General features: G+C 42.2%; 1 protein-coding gene across 3 annotated transcripts in view; it reads left to right on the top strand.

The window, feature by feature from the left end:
• LOC109622365 (TLD domain-containing protein 2) overlaps nt 1-21,841 on the top strand; it is a 768,101-nt gene that overhangs the window by 156,298 nt on the left and 589,962 nt on the right. Inside the window, exon 2 of one of the 3 annotated variants that reach the window (XM_062860666.1) lies at nt 15,040-15,199. The exons of the other annotated variants lie outside the window; for them this stretch is intronic. Coding sequence (XP_062716650.1) covers nt 15,040-15,199 — 160 coding nt within the window. The remainder of the gene's footprint in view (nt 1-15,039; nt 15,200-21,841) is intronic. 3 annotated transcript variants of the gene reach the window in all.

The following is a 21,841-nucleotide window of genomic DNA, read 5'->3' as shown; positions in this document are numbered from 1 at the left end:
TATAATAAGTTCTCATTTCCGCCAAGTCTATTATCTCACTGAGACCACCCGAAAATATTGCTTGGGAGAAGGGCTAGTACAGTACGTACTCTCGAGGTTAGCTCCCTAGTCTTAGGGGGCCTACACACCAGTCAAACGGTTGGTTAAACATCGTGTGGCCAAAAAACAGTTCGCTACGATTCACAATCTATCAAACATAGCTCAAGTCTGAGCGAGTTGTTCGACCGTGCGGCCAGGTTTGACCAACCCACAGTGGCCGGAAGCCGGACAAAACCTCAAAAATCGACTTCAATTTTTTATATTTTTGATATTTTTCTTCCATTATAGATACTTCAACTAAGAAAACCCCAAATTTTCAAGTCATTTGGTCAAAAATTGAGTCTTGTAGATTTTTTCAAAGTTGAGGTTTTCTGTGGTATTTTACTAGTGTTTATGATTTTATTTTTTGAGCTTTCTTCATGAGCTCGTTGTAAAACTTAGGAAGGTTTTGATAATGTGACAATATTATTGGTGTTTTTGGGCATGAATGGCCATTACATTTCAGAGTTTGTTTGGAATCCAATCAAAAAATTATTATGTTTTTACAGCATGCAAAAATATTGACTTTTATGAAATTTTGGAGAAAAACTTCGTATTAAAGATATCCAGTACTTGTTTAGGAAACGTCAGAAAACGACGCCGTATCCCGGATCTGACGTGTAATTTTGTCTTGGTTTTGGCTATATAGGTCACTGTTTGCGCTTTTTTGCGCTAAGCGCGAAAAAAATATTTTTTTTCCTATCAGGTCACGATGGAGCCGCATGGTTGAGGAATAAGTGATATTGTTTGAAGTTTATATTTTATCTTAACATAATTCAAATTGAGTTCAGAATACTAACAAATTAGTGTAATCCTCATTCTAGTAAGATACCTTCACTAAGTCACGTGGTCATAGGGGGAGGAGAGCGGAATAAGGGGTGGGGGTAATAATGTGATGGCCACAGCTTTAACATTTTTAAAATTTATTTTATTATTTTTTTTTTTTAATATTGTTTTAGTCTTTGACATAAAAGCACAAGAAGGGTGGTGCTCCAGTTAAAAACAGTCAGCTGGAGAGGAGGGGAGTGATGACTACGATTGATTAAGCCTTTATTTACTGAGACACTACCTACATCCCGCATTGTTAAAGACCACCAAACACAACTAGCTCTTTTAACCTTAAAATAAAATAAAGGCATAAGCAATTGTAAAAAAAAACGCTTATTTTTGAAAACCCTTATATTTTTTCAAAAACTTAAAGTTTCATTGTATGTTATTCATGCGTTTTCGTAGACCACCTTTCAACTGAACGACATTATAGATTTTGAAAATATTTGCTGGTGCTCTACTGTTCATCAATATAATTATCAATCTCCGATGATCGTTTATCAACAACTTCTTTGTCAATTCTTTATAGGTGGGGTTGTTTTGGTTGCTTTGACAAGTGATATCAAAAATCAATGTATATTACAACCCAAGCATTAATGAAAAAGATGAAACGAGATTGATGAAAAGCAGTTCAAATTTTACGCAGATCACTGTATGTCACTATCTGACCCAATTTTAAATCGTTTATTCACCTCCGTGTACCCACCGTAAAACGTCACGTGGTCTATGGACGGTCCCTGAGAATAGACCGCGTCTTGTCAGCCAACATTGGTGTGTATCTGAATTGATCCATTGAAAGAAAACGTGGGTGATCAAATTTTTCTAATGATTTATGTAGTTTTAAAAGTTTTGGACCACCCTAACGGCAAAAAATACACAACTTTAGTTATTTTTAATACCAATACATGATTTAAGAACCCCCAAATTAAAAGGTTAATCAAAATCTACGTTCAAAAACCACATCGTGATAGCTTATTACCGATAACTTTTTACATGCTTCCCATTATCAGCAGATTTCAAATTTTGGACCACCCTAATATAGTAAAATCAAAATATATGAGAAATTCCATATTAGAAATAGATTTAGGGCACTAAAATCATCATATCCTGTGAATTCCAGCCATTTCGGTTAACATTTGAGGTTTTGTCCGACTTTTGTATGGAGCCCCGCCACTGTGCAACCGTTTGACTGGTGTGTAGCCCCCCTTACAGCTACGCAATTCATGACTTGTTCTCTCAAGAGGACACCGAGGTATAGCGCTGGCGAATTATTAACTCCCTAAGTGGCCTCATCACCCCCAAGGTCCTCTGAAGGCAGGAAAGGGACACCATCCCGCCTGCTTCCTGCTGCACCGCAAGTATCAAAGCTGATATCTCGTGCATCTCTTTTACCTCTAAGCAACGAAGAGAAATGTTCAGATAGTGGAAGACTACGACGGTCTTCCAACTTCCACTATAACGAAGGAGAAATTACTACTTTGCCAACCTAGCCATAAACCATTCCGATTGCCATTAAGCCTCACGGAACCACCGGTGGTATTTCTTCAGAAAAGGCTAGTGCAGTTCGTACTCTCACAGGTTTACTCGCTCATTTAGTAGGCGTACTTCCAGCTTCTTAAGTAGTCACACTACACTCTGCATCCACGGCAGGAGAGGCAGGGTCGACACCACGTCTGCTTCTAACTGCTCTACAAGTGTCAAGGTCTGATACCGTGTGCACCGCGATGTGACTTCCTGAATGTTGAGGCCCTATTGGCTATTTCACAAGCTTTCCCGACATCAGCCTTCACCTACTCCAGACCTTGCAGAGAACCCCTTTCTATTCACTAACTCGAACCCAACACAGTAGACCGACGCCACGACAGCGATACTACGAGGATGCTCTATGGATGGACATTTGTTCGATAGAAGGGTCAAGTTCAACCACAGGGCACGGAATGACCTGCAGAACCGACTCCTAACACTGGGACTTTTTAGCTACTTCTCGAGCCCACCTCTTCTGTGGTTCCGAGACAATATGAGTAATAGCTGATGAAACGGCGTTTAAGCCAAAAGCATCATAACACATCCCCTTTTTCTCTTCTCTAAGCAATGAGAAGATAGTCTTCTCAACAGACACCTAAACAGGTAGTGTGGAATAGGCGACATCCTCCTGAAGGCACAGTAGAAGACAGGACTACACTCCCTACCTGCTATATACATTTCCATTGCCGCCAGACCTTACGTTTCTCCGGAAACATCAAGACAGGGACTAATGCACATTGCACCCTCCATATTAGGTACGTAGCAATACTGCAAAGAACATTGATGTCACGCTTTGGGGAGTCCACCACGATATCATGATGGCGCTTAGCCAGCTTTTCGAGTGGTCCCTACCACTCCCTTTGTCCTCGGAAGACTGACAGGGTCAACTTCCACGTCCGCGACCAACTGTCCTGCTAGCATCAATAAATGATACTTCATGCAACAAGATTTGACCTGCTAAAAGTTTAGGTACTATCAGCTAGCACCAGGAGAAGTTGCTCAACCTGCCCCGGCCGTTCCCGGGGACCCCTTTCTAACCATGAGCTCGGATCCAACCCAGTTGACATATGCCACAACAGCAACGCTAGCAGGATGTTCTCTTTAGTATGGACGAGGCGACCTAGCCAGAAGCTTGCGCTTGCTGGCATACACCGCAGAGCTATGGACATCATCCGGGATAATGCCATTATAGCTGTGGAGGCTCTTTTGCTGGCGGTCACCAATGTGGTTACCGAAGGTAAGCATATCATCGCTCTTTACCCCCAAGTGTTTGACGGAGCGCTTCGAAGCAATAGTGCTATCACCAACACTGATTCCGACTTTTGGTTGTTCACAACCACCACCTCAGTTTTGTGGTGAGCCAACTCCAGTTTCTTGAATCTCATCCACGCCCCCACAACCTCGATCGAGTGGGCCACTGGGCAGTAGTCAACTCCACTTCTTCGATCGATTCACCGTAGACTTACAGTGGAATGTCATCATCAAAGCCAAAGCCCTCCACTCCCACCGGAAACTCTAACCTCAACACCTCATCGTTCAAGACATACCATAACACCGGACCCAGGATGGAACCTTGTGGGACTCTTGAGGTTATGTGAAAGCACCGACCCACCTCTATATCGTATACTAGTACTCGATTCTGAAAGTCTCCTCCGAGAACCTTGTACAGATACCCGGGTATCCCCACACGCAGAAGCGCATCGGCAATAGCCGCCCAACTGGCGCTATTGAATGCGTTTCTTACAACCAGAGTCACTACTGCTCTGAAGCGAATCCCCCTTCTCTTACGCTCAAGTGCTTTTCCTTTGGATTTTGAAACCAACAGGATAGCGTCTACGATCGACCTCCCCTTGCGGAAGCCGTACTGGCTACCCGAGAGACCATTTACACCCTCGGTGTGCCTCAACATTCTATTGGTCTTTTCGAGCACCTTCCTCGCCGTGTTGATCAAGCATATTGGTCTATATGCCGACGAGTCTCCGGGTGTTTTTCCTGCCTTTGGCAATAGAACTAGGCTCTGAATCTTCCAAACTTTTGGGAAAACTCCCTCGTCCAGGCATTTCTGCATTAGACTGGCCCAAATACAAAAATGTCGAGAAACTCCACGGGGCACCCTCTAGAATCGTGCCTTTGGATGAGAAGAGCAATCTGTGAAAAATTCAGCTCAATCGGTTTAAAACTGAGCTGGCGCAAATGAGTTGAAGGTTTGTATGGGATTTTCAGTCCAAATATATGGGAAATTGGATGACCTACAGTCTCTCACTCAGTACGCCGGTTCAGCGAGTTCGATTTAGCTCAGAATTGAAGGAATGGTAGTTGATACCCTAAGGAACAACTTTGTAGAAGACCATATCATGATAAAACTTAATTTAGTTGCGGATTCAGCTAACGAAAGCAGGATGAGGACACCTTCCCCCGTTTACTCTCGGTTGTAACATGCAGCACGTGTTTGTCGGTCGTAGCTTGCGCGCTACATCATAGGCAGCTATGTAATTCTTCATAGTTTCGATACCCGCCCACGTGCGTGAGCAATTGAAATGAAGGACAACATAGCCGCCTATGATGTAGAGTGCAAGTTTCGAACAGCAAACACGTGCTGCATGTAACAACCGAGAGTAAACGGGGGAAGATGTCCTCATCCTGCTTTCGTTAGCTGAATCCGCAACTAAATTAAGTTTTATCATGATATGGTCTTCTACAAAGTTGTTCCTTAGGGTATTAACTACCATTCCTTCAATTCTGAGCCAAATCGAACTCGCTGAACCGGCGTACTGAGTGAGAGATTGTAGGTCATCCAATTTCCCATATATTTGGACTGAAAATCCCATACAAACCTTCAACTCATTTGCGCCAGCTCAGTTTTAAACCGATTGAGCTGAATTTTTCACAGATTGCTCTTCTCATCCAAAAGTACGATTCTAGAGGGTGCCCCGTGAATTTTTCCAACTTTTCTTTCTCGCCTTACAAATGTGGGCCGGTCTATTCTGCATATCAGACCTGAACATCTCGGGAGCCTCTGTAATAGCTACGTTTATGGCCAGGTTCAGAACTCCGTCCGGACCTGGGGCCTTACCAACGCTAAGGGACTCTGCTATTCCCGCAAGTTCCACATTGGTGACCATCTACTCATCGCCAGCCACAGTCCCCGGCTGTCTTTCTAAAGGAGTCCAAGGACTAGGATCATGGCGCGGATAAAAAAACCCCTCGATGATCTCCTCCAACATCTTTGGAGATGTTTTTAACCGTCATCTATATCGCCGCCATTTTTCTGGACCCATCCGCGATTCAATTGCCGTTGCCGGTGGGTACTTGGTATGGAACAAATAAAACACGTGGGTGAACTCGTGCAACCTTGTGCCTTGTGGCCTTAGCTGTCGCACACAGTTTACTCCTATCAGGGCTAGTATCAGGGCCTTTACAGTTCCAAGACTTACGTTCTGGGTCCAGATAACTGGAACAAACCTTCGGTGGTTCATGCAAAGGCCAGTTGGCATACTGACCAGCCCAACTTCAGCTCCTATAACGAAATTGTAGTCGTAGCCGAACGGCTGCGGTGTCCATCTGCGCATTGCGCACTGTTAGCGTTCTCTTCCGCTTCGGTAATCTCGTCTACGTTCTTCACCTTCATAGCCGCCTCCGCTGTAAGAGCCCTCACCTCAAGGTCCTCGCCTAGATTTTTTTCCACCAGACTTTTGTAGACGGCGACCTTGCGTCCCTAGTCGCGCTATAGCTCGAGGATCATTTTGCCAGTACGAGTGCGTCGGTTCCCAGATCCACGAGCTTGGCGTCGCTTCACAACGCCTTCAAGACGTTCGAGTACTTAGACTGTTCGGTCTTGATGACAAGCGCATCGCCTTTCTCGCGTTTGGCTCCTGTACTCCTACGTTCCTTAGGCCTGGCGTCCCTAGGTTAGTGCACAGCCTGCAGTTTATTTTTTTCTTCATCCGTTCAATTTATGGTTCAGGAGGCGTCCTTCCACTGATACGCCCTCACTTATAGTTCCCAAAGACCAATTAGTGGTCGCAACTCTTGTCATTAACTTTCGAAGTCACAGCAAGGCCTGCTTGAGGTCCTTGCTAATGCTGGACTTCGAGGACGCAAAGTCAATGATGGAGTCAACCTGCAGGACTGTCACCTCAATTGAAGAGAGCCGCCCTATTTTATTGAAGGCCCTCATCAACATCGCTCCTTCCATTATCTCAATAGACATACTGGCAGGGGAGGAATGGAGTTTCCCACGCTGGTACTACGTGGGCAGCTTCCTACGCCTCCTTCTGATCTCCTTAGGGGCTGTTCATAAACCACGTAGACCAAAATTTGGCCATCTCAGACTCCCCCTCCCCCCTCGTAGACATTTGTCAATACAAAAATTTTGAAATTTGTATGGAGCGTAGACTTTTTCCAGACCTCCCTCCCTCCAAAAAGTCTACGTGGTTTATGAACGGTTCCTTATAGGAGACCTAGCTAGCCCAATTCTCGAAAAGGGGTTAACCTCTCCACTACCATTACCACTTTGTTTCTGATACTTGATGTTATTAATGCTCATTCCAAATCACACGAGTAGCATGGGATAAAGGTTCGTCAGCAAAAACGTTGTAAGCACAAAATACGGTAGGGTGTGTTCAGGTACCTAACAGGCTCCGTTAACGATCCTTAGTGCTATTCTTAGCCGGCAACTACACAGCTGACTAGCAGAAGAGGAGTTCGTCAAGCTCCATGACTAATGTCCATGCTACCCTAGGGTGTTTGTATCTGCTCATCCATTTTGAATATGTCAGGGCAAGCCTCGGTGGTCGATATACCGTCTAGACCTGTTACCTTAATCACCTTGAGCGACTTTGATTTTGCCATGACTTCTTCCTTTGCCACCGAGGCAATCTATTTATAGCCGGTTTGGCAGTAGAAACCGGAAGCCCAAGGTTGTGTGTTTTGGGGCGGCAACAACGATTCCACGATCTTTTGTAGTATCTCGGGAGAGCTGGGTAGGGATCGTCTTGGCATCATGATGTTCGAGGTTTTCTACTAGGTCGTGATTAGATACGTCGTCACTGTCAACCTTTAAGTAAGAGCAACCACTCCACAAAAGCCCGCTTGTCGAAGTCCAAGGCCAGCCACCCGAGGTGGCTATAGGCTAGCGTTTAGATGAACATTGGCTGAAACCGCCTTCCTCCAAACTCGACTATCTTAGCCTGTACGCAATCGCCAGATGGTTACTATGTATGTAGCTATCGTTAACCCATTAGCAAAGAACGGTGCGGAGATTGGGTTTGGATCCTGACTCCAAAAGGTCACGTCGACAATGGACCCTGTCCACTAGTATGGGACATATATCAAATCCTCGCTCCAGTCGACTTTTTTGATTCCATTTAGGTCCCATATGAACTGTGCAAAATTTCAGTGCAATCGGTGAAACTATAATTTAGCGCAAGAGGCTCAAAGTTTGCATTGGATTTACTATGGGAAAAGTTACACTTTCAAACAAAAAATCCCAATGGTCGCCCTTTGTCTCCTTAATTCAAATCGATCCACGCTTCTGGTAGAAAAATCATCTATGAAACTTTCTTTCGAAGACCGCAAAACAATTGGATGCTTGTGGAAAAAGTTATTGATTTATTACCGATTAGTGATCCAACGAACGGCTTTTTGTTTTGTTTTATTAGCAGCACTGTACCTGCTGCCTTGGCTGCTGCTGTTTCTGGGGGTGGTGATGCCTCCCGCCACCCCATGCAACAACGGCAGCAGCAGTGCTGCTGATAAAACAAAACAAAAAGCCGTTCGTTGGATCACTAATCGGTAATAAATCAATAACTTTTTCCACAAGCATCCAATTGTTTTGCGGTCTTCGAAAGAAAGTTTCATAAATGATTTCTCTACCAGAAGCGTTGAGCGATTTGAATCAAGGAGACAAAGGGCGACCTCTGGGATTTTTTGTTTGAAAGTGTAACTTTTCCCATAGTAAATCCTATGCAAACTTTGAACCGCTTGCGCTAAATTATAGTTTCACCGATTGCACTGAAATTTTGTACAGTTCATATGGGACCTAAATGGAATCAAAAAAGTCGACTGGAGCGAGGATTTATTTTTTCCATACAAGCGTGTCCCATACTACTGTCCACGTTCCAGGGAAGCCGTAGATTCGAGCAGAGCTCAGTCTATAATGGGTTGTTCAAGTGACGTTCTATTTGACTGCCCATTTGTGTTGAAGTCTACACCGATATCCGCGCCTCAATCCCGCGGTGCGCTGGATAACGAATATAGCATAGAAGAGAGCGAAGTACTCAATTGACGTGGATGCTTTCTTTTGCACTGCAAACTAACCAGTTGTACTGATCACCGCTAGCTTAGCCTTATCCACCACCCAGTTTTCGTACTGACCCACTAGCAAAGGGATATATGTACTTGACTTCGAGACTGATTTCCACATCAGGTTCTACACTGTTGTAGACTGTATGGTCTACCAAGTTCACCTGAGCATTTAGACCCGCCCATCGCACGGTGGGACGAATGGCCAAATCCGTGAACTTTTTTCAGTAGCGTCTTTAAACGTGATTTTATCGGCATGGTGTCTTCGGATGAAAATTTTCTAAAAATAGGGCGCGTCCAATGGCGTTTGACTTTAGTTCGCAACTTCGCCACAGGCGGCGCTGCAAAATGTAACTTTTTTAAATGACGATTTTTCAATATGGTGTCTTCAGCAAAGTTGTCGATATTTTCAATACAAACATCTTTGCCGAAGACACCAACTCTCTATCTCGTAATTGTTCCAAGATACGGACGTATTTTATGAATGGACCCCAAAAAATCGTTTTATTCAAATATTTCGAAAACGCGCAGTCTTAGAAAGTTGAAATGTTCTACAAAGTTATGTTAAATATGATAACAAAAAACTTTGTAGAAGTCAATAGGGTTCTAAAATGTCAATAGGGATAGTTATGACCTTTTTAAGACAAAAAATACCCGTTTTTCAAGGCCTTTTAACTATCTTGGATGCAACTGGATGCAGATTAAGTCCCACTAGGTTCAACATGTATCATAGTCAGTTGATAATCCCGATGGTTTCGACTGTATCCCTGAGTATCCTAAGCAGGGGTTCCCAATCTAACGAAACACTATTTTTCACGTTAAAACAACGGTATATGCTTTTAATTCCATTTATAACCCAATTTTATTTTGTTTCGTAATAAATAATGACTATTTGCGTGATTTGCATAGATCATAGTAACTACTAAAACGTAACCATACTGGATCAGAGGATGCTTCCCTGCTTAGTAATACGAACGCTTTCGGTTCCTTGCATGCGACTTGCACGAACTTGCTAAATGGATCCTGATTTAAAATGAATTGCTGCCTCTCTTTCTCATCCATTGAAATACACTCTAAAATGAATGAGTACACATTTCACGAGTAACTTTCAGACAGCGATTCAAAAAACTTTGTTGAAGCACTTATATTGAGTACCAATTTTTAGTGTTGATCTACCTGGACTCTTATCTAATCTATGAAAAAATAAAATCTTTCCGCTGCGTGAAACCTACTCGAGCGATGTGTACATTGGGTTTACCGTGTAAACACAAGCACTCTCTTGCTTTTCCCGAATCTGTCAAACGAATGTTGTTTCCGATAACTTAAAGTGCATTTACTTCAGTTCGTAACGCAGAGATTTGTAGTTGTGTTTAAAGATTGTGAAAATGGATTCCCACGCAGGTAATTTCATGTTTTCGTGCCTTTCTGTGTATTTGACTACTGCACTGTTTGTTTATGATTGATTTCAACCTCTATTGATTATTTCAAATATTCAAATTATTTTGAATACGTTTTTTTCAACTGCTCTAGTTGAGATCGATAAACAAAAACTGTATTTTATTTGGAAAAACTTCGAAGGAGATCAAAAACACAAAGCAAATGCGGTATGCGGTGAAGTGTTTTCGTATTATGGAATTCTGCCGGAGAATATGGAAGATGTGGCTTCAGAAGTTCGTGATTTCGTATCATCCACGTGCAAATATTTCCAAAAACTTTGGCTAAAACACTACCGAACTGATCTTCGCGTTTTCAACACTGAGTACTTTCACAGTCCGTTCAAGTTACCGTCTCATATAGTAAACCAAATTCCATCTTCTTCTACGGGTGTAAAACGTGGGAGAAAGTTGTTAACTTTTGAAGAAAGCAGCGAAGCAGTCAAACGACGAAAAACTGCTGATTTGAGAGCCCAATTTCAAACTGCTGAGTTGGCATATGTAACTCAAATGAAACTGAGGGCAGAAGGCAATACTGACGCTGCTTCCGTTGTCAAAAGTGTAACGCAGGGGCGGGATGGAGAATCGAATGAAGCATTATCCCAGCAACAACAAACTTCTAAAGTCTTCAAGCCTTACTCCAATGTCGAAGCTCTAGCTTTAATTCTAGATTTAGGTTTGACAAAACACCAATACAACCAATTGCGTAAAGAAGCCCTTCAACGAAATGTAGCGTTGTACCCATCATACTACAAAGTGACGGAGGCCAAAAAAAGTTGCTATCCTTCTCCTAACTCGCTGATTATATCAGAGTCTGCAGCAGAGGTAAAACTCGGCCCTCTTTTAGAACACACCGGGAACAGAATCGTGCTAGCCAGCGCAGAATCATTACACCAATTCACAGACGATGAGTTGTTGAACGTTACACTGACTGTCAAATGGGGATTCGATGGCACATCGGGGTTGAGCGAATATAAAATGAAATTCGAAGGAGATGACGGCACGTTTTCAGATAAAAACGTTTTCGTGACATCAATGGTGCCTATAAAAGCAACTAGTAACGGCAAAGTACTATTTCAGAACAAACACCCATCTTCCACCAGGTACTGCAGACCAATACGAATTCAGTACGTCAAAGAAACTGTCTCTGTAACTGTCGAAGAAAAAGTGTACATCACCGATCAGATTAATCAGATGACCCCCCACGTTTTTGAAGTAAACGGCAGAACCATCAAGATGGCATTTGAAATGCATTTGACCATGGTTGATGTAAAAGCCATAAACTCGATGACATCAACAAAGTCCACGCAAACGTGCTACATTTGCAAAGCAACTCCAAAGGAGATGAATGACCTGGAACGCATCTACAATAAAGATATTAATACAGCAACGTATGAGTATGGTCTGTCTCCCCTACATGCCAAGATTAACTTTTTGAATTTTTTTTTGAATCTGGCATACAAATTACCGGTCAAGAAATGGAAAACTTCAAAAGAGTTGGTCGATGAAGTTGAGGAACGAAAAAAGCTGGTTCAAAATCGGTTTAAGACTGAAATGGGTCTTTACGTTGACCAACTGCGTTCAGGAGGGGCAGGTACATCAAATGATGGCAATACTGCCCGAATTTTCTTCCAAAACCCGGGGAAAGTAGCAGAGATAACCGGCGTCAACGAGGAACTGGTCAGACGGTGCGCAGTTATTTTGGAAACGCTATCCTGTGGAAAACAAATTGATGCACAGATGTTCGACAATTACTGCCGTGAGACCGCGAGGAAGCTAGTGAAGGACTATCCATGGTATTATATGCCGGTTACGGTCCACAAAGTTCTGATTCATGGTTCTCATGTGATCAACCATTTTTTGGTCCCAATCGGCCAATTGTCAGAAGAGGCCCAGGAAAGTCGGAACAAGGATTTGAAAAGGTAAATAGTTACTATATATTTCTGAAAGTTGGCCTTTTTTTAACGAACAAACATTATGTAGGTATCGGCTAGATCATACCCGGAAGCTTTCAAGGACATCCATAAACGAACACTTACTTCACCGGTTGTTGGAATCATCTGATCCGTACATCACAAGCTTGAGAAATAATTGTCGTAAAGCAGACTCAAAAATGTCTAACGATGCGAGTGGCATGCTGGTTGTTCCAGAGGAGAAGAATGAAGATTCTTCGGAAGTTAGTGATGACGATACCGGATACCTCGTGTGAAAGCTCATGTACGTTTGATCCAGAACAATAAATGTTTTAAAATGATTTTTTTATGAAAACAAGTAAAACAAATATTTATTATCTTTTTAAACGATCTTGATAAGAACAATGGTCTATAAAATCACGCAAATAGTAATTATTTATCACGAAACAAAAAAAAAATGGTTTATAAATGGAATTAAAAGCATATACCGTTGTTTTAGCGTGAAAAATAGTGTTTCGCTAGATTGGGAACCCCTGCTTAGGATACTCAGGGATACAGTCGAAACCATCGGGATTATCAACTGACTATGATACATGTTGAACCTAGTGGGACTTAATCTGCATCCAGTTGCATCCAAGATAGTTAAAAGGCCTTGAAAAACGGGTATTTTTTGTCTTAAAAAGGTCATAACTATCCCTATTGACATTTTAGAACCCTATTGACTTCTACAAAGTTTTTTGTTATGATATTTAACATAACTTTGTAGAACATTTCAACTTTCTAAGACTGCGCGTTTTCGAAATATTTGAATAAAACGATTTTTTGGGGTCCATTAATAAAATACGTCCGTATCTTGGAACAATTACGAGATAGAGAGTTGGTGTCTTCGGCAAAGATGTTTGTATTGAAAATATCTACAACTTTGCTGAAGACACCATATTGAAAAATCGTCATTTAAAAAAGTTACATTTTGCAGCGCCGCCTGTGGCAAAGTTGCGAACTAAAGTCAAACGCCATTGGACGCGCCCTATTTTTAGAAATTTTTCATCCGAAGACACCATACCGATAAAATCACGTTTAAAGACGCTACTGAAAAAAGTTCACGTATTTGGCCATTCGTCCCACTGTGCATCGCACCCAAGGAATTGCACTCCTTGGTGATGTGACCGTCCTTTCCACACTTCAGCCAGAGTTTGATTGTATCAGGGCTACCACACTCACACGCTTCGTGACCTTACTTGCAGCACCTCTAAAGCACGCCTCTAGCGGCTTGTAGAGGCTGACCAACAAAATCAGATCTTCTCAAAAGCGACAGCCTTGTTGACTACACCTTCTGGAAGCTGAGGATATGTAAGTACTTGCAGGGCCTGTTTGCAGGTGGATTGGTGCACTTGGTACATTGACCTCGCACGGTTGTTTGAGGGCGGCTGCGAGCTCTTCGGCGTTGGTTATCTCATCCAGTTTTCACACTCGAGAATTGGATCCGTCGGCTGAGATTTTGTACTTCTTGGGCTAGCGCCTTATACGATGTGCCTTTTGGCGCCACCTCCTTCTCCAGTACCATGCTCATTTCGCCCGTCCTGGTGCGTCGGATGCTTTTCACATCTCCGCACCTATCAATTAGAACCGATTTTTGCCCCTAATAACCGCAAGAATAGTGCTTCACCATTGTCGTACTTGCATGCTTGCTTGGCCTCTTCTTACTTACCGTAATCCAGGGGTTCCCTTTTCTCTGTTCAGTCTAGTTCCTAGCCTTCTATGAGGAGTCAACCTTTATGAGCCTACATTTGCCCTGGTTTTCCGTTGGAATCTGTGCAGCTGGCTTGGATACCTGGCTACTCACGCTAGCAGCCGTTGAATTCGTCCTGGACGATGTACCATCATCTTTGTCATCGTGCAAATGGGCCGCGCTTTCACCTGCTTCGGTCATGCAGCTCAAACAAGTGCTTGAAAGTGAAATATTTTTTCCCGAAAAAAGCAAAATTTGTTCCTCTTAAACCAACACTTTGCAAACCAATGCGGTAGCTATATGTATGTCTTTATTAGCTGACATGCTCCCAAGAAGAGAAGTGGGGATAATAGCAATACAAACTATGCCTTAGAGTGAAGAAAGATGATTCACCGGTACCCAGTTACTTGTACAGAGTTGCCTCTGGGTGTTTGGGACCCACTGCTGAGTCTCCATTATGCCTATCCAACCAACATTATTGCTGTACAAAATTTTTGACTGTATAAGCTGTTATACAGCTGTCATTGTTAGTTGGGTAAGCCTTATTCGCTTGATTTAACTGCGTATCAGGAACTCGGTCACATCATGGAGGTAGCATATCATATTCGGAATCATATTCCGGAGATTCAGCAAGCGCTGCTGCTTGAGATCTTTGTTGCATGCTTCACAAGAAATTGATGTTGTAGCAACTCAAAAGTCCCACGAGTGAATCAATAATCTAACGAAGTATCTAGTATATTACATTTACACGCCCTAGTAGAATAGTTTCCAATGCTTCACACATCGCTTTGCATCGATTGATGTGTCAAAACCACAACAAATCAAATCGAACAACCAAATTCAGCCTCAAAAGACACCCGTAAACGAACAAAATCCCACATCCCACATCAAGCTGTCAATCTAAATTCATCTCCCAAATCATGCAAACAAAATTTTACCGACAAATACCATACATCCATCCACTCGCCAACCATACACACGTTCGAACAAATTCCGGGAATATAACACCACATCAACAAACATAAAAAAAAATCTTCCCTTTTTTCAATCCAACTAACAACCAATCAAAAAAATAAAATAAAATTGAATCGACATTTCGTTGCCCATTTGTGTGCGGCGTGCTCTACCACCTGTGCTCATCGCCGTCGTCGCGTCGTCATACCGCACATCTCCGCCAACCGCCAATCGCCAACCGAACGACGTATGTACCTACGTAAAAAACACCGCGCAGTGAGTGGCAGCCCGACCAAGTTGTCCCTGTTCAGCGGTAGTCAGTCGAAAATGTCAGCCACCGGAAGTCCACCGACGCTCCCGACCGGCCCCGGTCCCAGCCGGCAACGTTCGCTGCGGGATCGGTTGCGCGAGGGCATTACCGGAAGTCTAACCTGGCAGTAAGTGGCGACATTCTTTGATTTATTTTTTTTGAAATTTCTGTTTTCGTATTTTGATGATGGTGGATTTTTTTGTTTTGTCTTTCGAATTTTTAGTCTGTGTTAGTTTTGGATTTGGATGGAAAGTCGACTTTTTGAAGTGCGTTTTTGTATTTCTTCTGTGTTTTCACTTTTATGTATTTTTTGTTTGAAATATTTGTTTTACATATTTTTAGCAATTGCCGTGGACTTGCTGAACAAGTCACGAGGAGTTGCTGGAATAGTTCTGGGAACTTGCTGAATAAGTCCCAAGGACTTGCTGAACAAGTCCCAAGGACTTGCTGAACAAGTTCCAAGGACTTGCTGAACAAGTCCCAAGGACTTGCTGAACAAGTCCCAAGGACTTGCTGAACAAGTCCCAAGGACTTGCTGAACAAGTCCCAAGGACTTGCTGAACAAGTCCCAAGGACTTGCTGAACAAGTCCCAAGGACTTGCTGAACAAGTCCCAAGGACTAGCTGAACAAGTCCCAATGACTTGCTGAACAAGTCCCAAGGACTTGCTGAACAAGTCCCAAGGACTTGCTGAACAAGTCCCAAGGACTTGCTGAACAAGTCCCAAGGACTTGCTGAACAAGTCCCAAGGACTTGCTGAACAAGTCCCAAGGACTTGCTGAACAAGTCCCAAGGACTTGCTGAACAAGTCCCAAGGACTTGCTGAACAAGTCCCAAGGACTTGCTGAACAAGTCCCAAGGACTTGCTGAACAAGTCCCAAGGACTTGCTGAACAAGTCCCAAGGACTTGCTGAACAAGTCCCAAGGACTTGCTGAACAAGTCCCAAGGACTTGCTGAACAAGTCCCAAGGACTTGCTGAACAAGTCCCAAGGACTTGCTGAACAAGTCCCAAGGACTTGCTGAACAAGTCCCAAGGACTTGCTGAACAAGTCCCAAGGACTTGCTGAACAAGTCCCAAGGACTTGCTGAACAAGTCCCAAGGACTTGCTGAACAAGTCCCAAGGACTTGCTGAACAAGTCCCAAGGACTTGCTGAACAAGTCCCAAGGACTTGCTGAACAAGTCCCAAGGACTTGCTGAACAAGTCCCAAGGACTTGCTGAACAAGTCCCAAGGACTTGCTGAACAAGTCCCAAGGACTTGCTGAACAAGTCCCAAGGACTTGCTGAACAAGTCCCAAGGACTTGCTGAACAAGTCCCAAGGACTTGCTGAACAAGTCCCAAGGACTTGCTGAACAAGTCCCAAGGACTTGCTGAACAAGTCCCAAGGACTTGCTGAACAAGTCCCAAGGACTTGCTGAACAAGTCCCAAGGACTTGCTGAACAAGTCCCAAGGACTTGCTGAACAAGTCCCAAGGACTTGCTGAACAAGTCCCAAGGACTTGCTGAACAAGTCCCAAGGACTTGCTGAACAAGTCCCAAGGACTTGCTGAACAAGTCCCAAGGACTTGCTGAACAAGTCCCAAGGACTTGCTGAACAAGTCCCAAGGACTTGCTGAACAAGTCCCAAGGACTTGCTGAACAAGTCCCAAGGACTTGCTGAACAAGTCCCAAGGACTTGCTGAACAAGTCCCAAGGACTTGCTGAACAAGTCCCAAGGACTTGCTGAACAAGTCCCAAGGACTTGCTGAACAAGTCCCAAGGACTTGCTGAACAAGTCCCAAGGACTTGCTGAACAAGTCCCAAGGACTTGCTGAACAAGTCCCAAGGACTTGCTGAACAAGTCCCAAGGACTTGCTGAACAAGTCCCAAGGACTTGCTGAACAAGTCCCAAGGACTTGCTGAACAAGTCCCAAGGACTTGCTGAACAAGTCCCAAGGACTTGCTGAACAAGTCCCAAGGACTTGCTGAACAAGTCCCAAGGACTTGCTGAACAAGTCCCAAGGACTTGCTGAACAAGTCCCAAGGACTTGCTGAACAAGTCCCAAGGACTTGCTGAACAAGTCCCAAGGACTTGCTGAACAAGTCCCAAGGACTTGCTGAACAAGTCCCAAGGACTTGCTGAACAAGTCCCAAGGACTTGCTGAACAAGTCCCAAGGACTTGCTGAACAAGTCCCAAGGACTTGCTGAACAAGTCCCAAGGACTTGCTGAACAAGTCCCAAGGACTTGCTGAACAAGTCCCAAGGACTTGCTGAACAAGTCCCAAGGACTTGCTGAACAAGTCCCAAGGACTTGCTGAACAAGTCCCAAGGACTTGCTGAACAAGTCCCAAGGACTTGCTGAACAAGTCCCAAGGACTTGCTGAACAAGTCCCAAGGACTTGCTGAACAAGTCCCAAGAACTTGTTGAACAAGTCTCAAGGACTTTCTGAACAAGCTCCAAGGACTTGCTGAACAAGTCCTGAGGAGTTGCTGAACCAGTCCCTTGAACATGCTCAAAAAGTCCCGAAGACATGCAAGGCAAGTCCCCAGAACTTCTTCAAATACTCTTTATCACGTCTCAACCATGTCAAGAAAGTTCAGAGACCTGATTTACCCTTCATAACTTGTCCAGTCAAGCACATCGTCTAGTGTCATTTGTTGTTTGTTTAATTCAATTATGATTTTTACGTTCCATCTCGGTCACCTCAAACTTCCGAGCAATGACTTTACAAATATCTAGATATCTTTCATAGATTCTGTTAAACTAGACTTCCGAATCCTTCTAGTTAGATCGATTAGCGATAACGCCAAGAGTAGCAGCACTGTTGACTTACACCTCTCTTACGATAGTTTCACGATATTAAGGAAATGCTGTTAAACTAGATTTGAAACTCTCGTTCACTCACCTCCCAACGTTTCGCACACTCCACTACACTGCAGCTAGTACCAATTGCACATACACACGGTAGCGAATGAGTTGTTCATATTTTTATAAGCAGTTTTATCGTCTCATGTCGTCTCGAACCCTCGCCCCATTATTCCTCTCCCATCCATTTGGGTAATATTTTTTAATTAAATTTAAACCCATCATCCATCGATCCGGTCGAACATAACCTTTAAAACTTACGACCAAGCGCGTAAACGAGCCGATAACCGTCAACTAATCCGTCGGTCTCCCCGCCAAAAAGAATGGGATACGAAATGACCCCTTCCCGCCAGTTCACAGCTTTGCTTTAATAAAGTTATTAACCACATTGCCCGCCATCGTGGAAAAATCCATTTAATGTGTACCGGCCTCCGGGGCACAGTGGTCTTGATGGTGAGGTCGAACGGTATGGGTAGAACGTTCACATTTTTTCCCTTTTCATCCTACAGCGAGACCACTGTGTCAGGTCAGGTGGTGGTCGGCCACTACCGGTGCGGTGCGGTGGTGGCAGTGTGGTCGTAAATTTCCGTTTAATTGTACACCATTTCGTGCTTTTGCTGTCATTATTGGTACGCGCAGAAAAACTTAATTGAAATCGATTATGCATGTGTCACCGGCGCGGCGGCCGGGCGTAAGCTGCTGCCTTTCGTTCGATTGGTAGATATTTTAAAAGTAGATCTAGATAGAACACACGCACTGACTTACAGTTCCTAGCTATAAACGGATCCAGTTGCGAATGTTTCCGGATTCGTTTGATGTTTATTACTTGAACTACGTTGCTTTATTGGTTTAGCGTTATTCTATATGCTGCTCATACCTTAATATATTTACAGCTACGAAATTCGCAAACCTGGTTTTAATGTTATAGTTTGTATGCATGCAGCACCAGTTGATTTAATACGTTTTTGTGGATAACGCTTTAAAGGTTAAGGAAATAATGTTCACAAAAATATTACTGAAAATTTGGAGAATTGCATGTCTATTGGGAAAACTATCTTATGATGACATTTAGTAAAATAACGATATTTTGGAAAAAGCAACATTATTATAATCTGAAAGAAAACTAGTTCGAGGTCAGGAATCACATGTTCAAAGATTCAGGTAAGTCTTTGATATTGTGCTTCGACAACAACAAAACTTCTAGAATCTTAGGTCCAATATCACAAAAAGTATAATTTTCTACTAGGTACACGATATACAACACAAATCTTCTAGAATCATAGGTCCAATATCACAAAAAGTATAATTTTCTACTTCCTACACGATATATTGCAAGCATAGATCTCCTGATTTTTATGAAAAAATATTGTAATCAAACATTACATTTCCTAAGAGAATACATTTTAAATAAGGCCGTTGCAAATATTTATTTCACTTTTTGTCCCACCACTCTTTGACGGGTCGAGGGGGGGGATAAAAATAATAAAGCATTTAATCTGAAAAATATTTAAAAAATCATCGGATTTGTTAAAGAATTTTCACCAAAGCCCGATAATTTGATAAATATTTTTTTCTCTGCCCCCTCAAAATGCTAAATCCAGCCAAAAATTTTTGAAGGGGGGGAGACAAAAAGTCAAAATTAAATTTGTATCAGCCTAAAGTATTTATTTAAATATCAAAAACATTCCAAAAGATAGAACGAATGATACAAAATCATCTAAAAAATTGTGATTTATTGGATTCTGGGATGATTTGGCTTTCACTGATTTAGTTTTTTTTTATTACAAAAGACACCGAAAAAAAATATATGAAAAAGTTTTTGTTAGGAAAACTTGTTTTCCTTAAAAAAAATCCACTGATTTATGGCTCTTGTGGTGTTGGTAGGGAATATAATGAGACATAATTTCATCTAAATCATGAAAGTTTTTTTTAAATCACCTTTGATTTTTTTTTAATTTTTTTTCCAGTGTTGGACACAAATTGTTTTTTTTTTTAATATGTTTTTTTAAAACCTTACTTGTTTTGTGATTATCACCCATACAACATAGGCGTAGTCATTTTTTTCAACACATTTGAAAAAAAAAAAAACAAATTAATCCAAATTGTATCGTTTATCTGGCTTTTGATTTTTGAGCCTTAATTTCTATAAATTAGCCGCCATCTTGAATTTTGAGTCGCCATCTTGAATTCAAGACCGCCGTTTTGGATATTCTGCTCGCCATTTTTGGACTCCAGACATCTTTCCAGTACCAAATATACATATGTTGCATGATTTTAGAGCCTAAACTCTCATTAAAAAGCTGCCATCTTGAATTTCGAGACTCCATCTTGAATATTCTGGTCGCAATTGTTTAATTCCGGACATCTTTCCTGTACCAAATATGCCCATATTGCATGGATCTAGGGCCTGAAACTCAATTAAACTTTGAATTTTGATCGCCATCTTGGACTTTAGACCATCATCTCGAATATTCTGGCTACCATTTTGGGCCACCATTTTGGATATTATGGTGTCATTTTTTACTCCAGACATATACCCATATTGCATGCTTTTAGATCTTGAACAGGCGCCATATTGAATGTGTAACCGCCATCTTGGACTTTAGACCAGTGATTCCCAAAGTGGGCGAAATCGTTCCCTTGGGGGCAAAAATCATGTCCAGGGAAGCGAAAATTTGAAAAATCAAAATTGGGGGACGAAAATACTGAAAAGGGGGGCGATTTTTCCAATTATTGGAATACATCAATAGTGTTGAATTACAAGTGCAGAATGCTAACTGAATGAAAAACCCGCTGATATTCAAGCTGACATTTCAAGTTTTTGTAGGATTATTGAAAAAAACCTGTTATCACCAGGCACGCTGAATATGTACTACGCCAGCGGGATGAACCTTGTCAAACATCCTAAGAGGATTAAACATCGACTAAAGCAATTGAGATGAATGCCCTCTAGGGTAAAATCTCAAAAAAAAAAAAAAAAAAAAACATCGACTTAACTTTACAGAATTAATGATGTTTATGTGCACTCTTTTAGAAAAAAAAAATATCAAGACTTTTTTTGCGAATTGATAAGCAAGATTGGTTTTAAATTCATAGGCGGATTTCTTCATGAAATTTTCAATCAATCGGTATCGGAGGAATTTCAAACTCTACTAGGTGTTTATTTGAAAACATTCCAACAATTCATCGTTAAATTCCCTTAAAATCTAGTCATGGGCGCTGCATATTTACTAACTTGGCAATTTAACCCTCGAGCGATCGCGCTGTTTTCTACAACACGTTGAAAAAATCTCGCTTTTTGTATTAACCCTCGGGCGATCGCGCTGTTGTATTTTGTACAACACGCTGAAAAAATGTCGCTTTTGGTACTCAGCAATCGCGTAGTGCGGTAGCTGCCAACCGCGCGACTGCCGGAAGGTTAAACAATGGCGTTGTACTGGCTGTAATGACCAACCGCGCGAGTAACGGAAGGTGAATTAAAACATGCATATACGAAGCTTGTCGATTTGGATCACTGGCTTTTCGTATTTTTTCAATACTGAGAGAAGCAACTACATTTGAAAACACATCATTATTTTTTTAAGCTGCACTTTCTACAGAAAACATGTTTTTGTAACTGTTTTCCAATTCTCCACCAGTCTTATTTGATTACTTGTGACCAAACCTCGACTCTCGGTCGTTGAAAAACTCCGTTTTAGAATACTGGTAAAACATCTGGTTGAGAAAAACAAGTGTTCGTTGGTGCTTACAGTCCGTTCTTTTGCGAATAATCAATGCTCAATCAATAACCGTTTGAGAAGTAGACACAAACATGATTTCTATATTTAAGTAAACACGATTAACATTCAGTATATTTGATTTGATAGCTCGGCACAGTTTTAGTCTTCTTCTATAGAAAAATTGAATCTCACCTAGGGGGGCG

The sequence above is a fragment of the Aedes albopictus genome, chromosome 3 (genome assembly GCF_035046485.1).
Source record: "Aedes albopictus strain Foshan chromosome 3, AalbF5, whole genome shotgun sequence".
Classification (NCBI taxonomy): domain Eukaryota; kingdom Metazoa; phylum Arthropoda; class Insecta; order Diptera; family Culicidae; genus Aedes; species Aedes albopictus.
The sequence above is the reverse complement of the archived record's forward strand: the minus strand, read 5'-3'. Positions and strand labels throughout refer to the sequence as shown.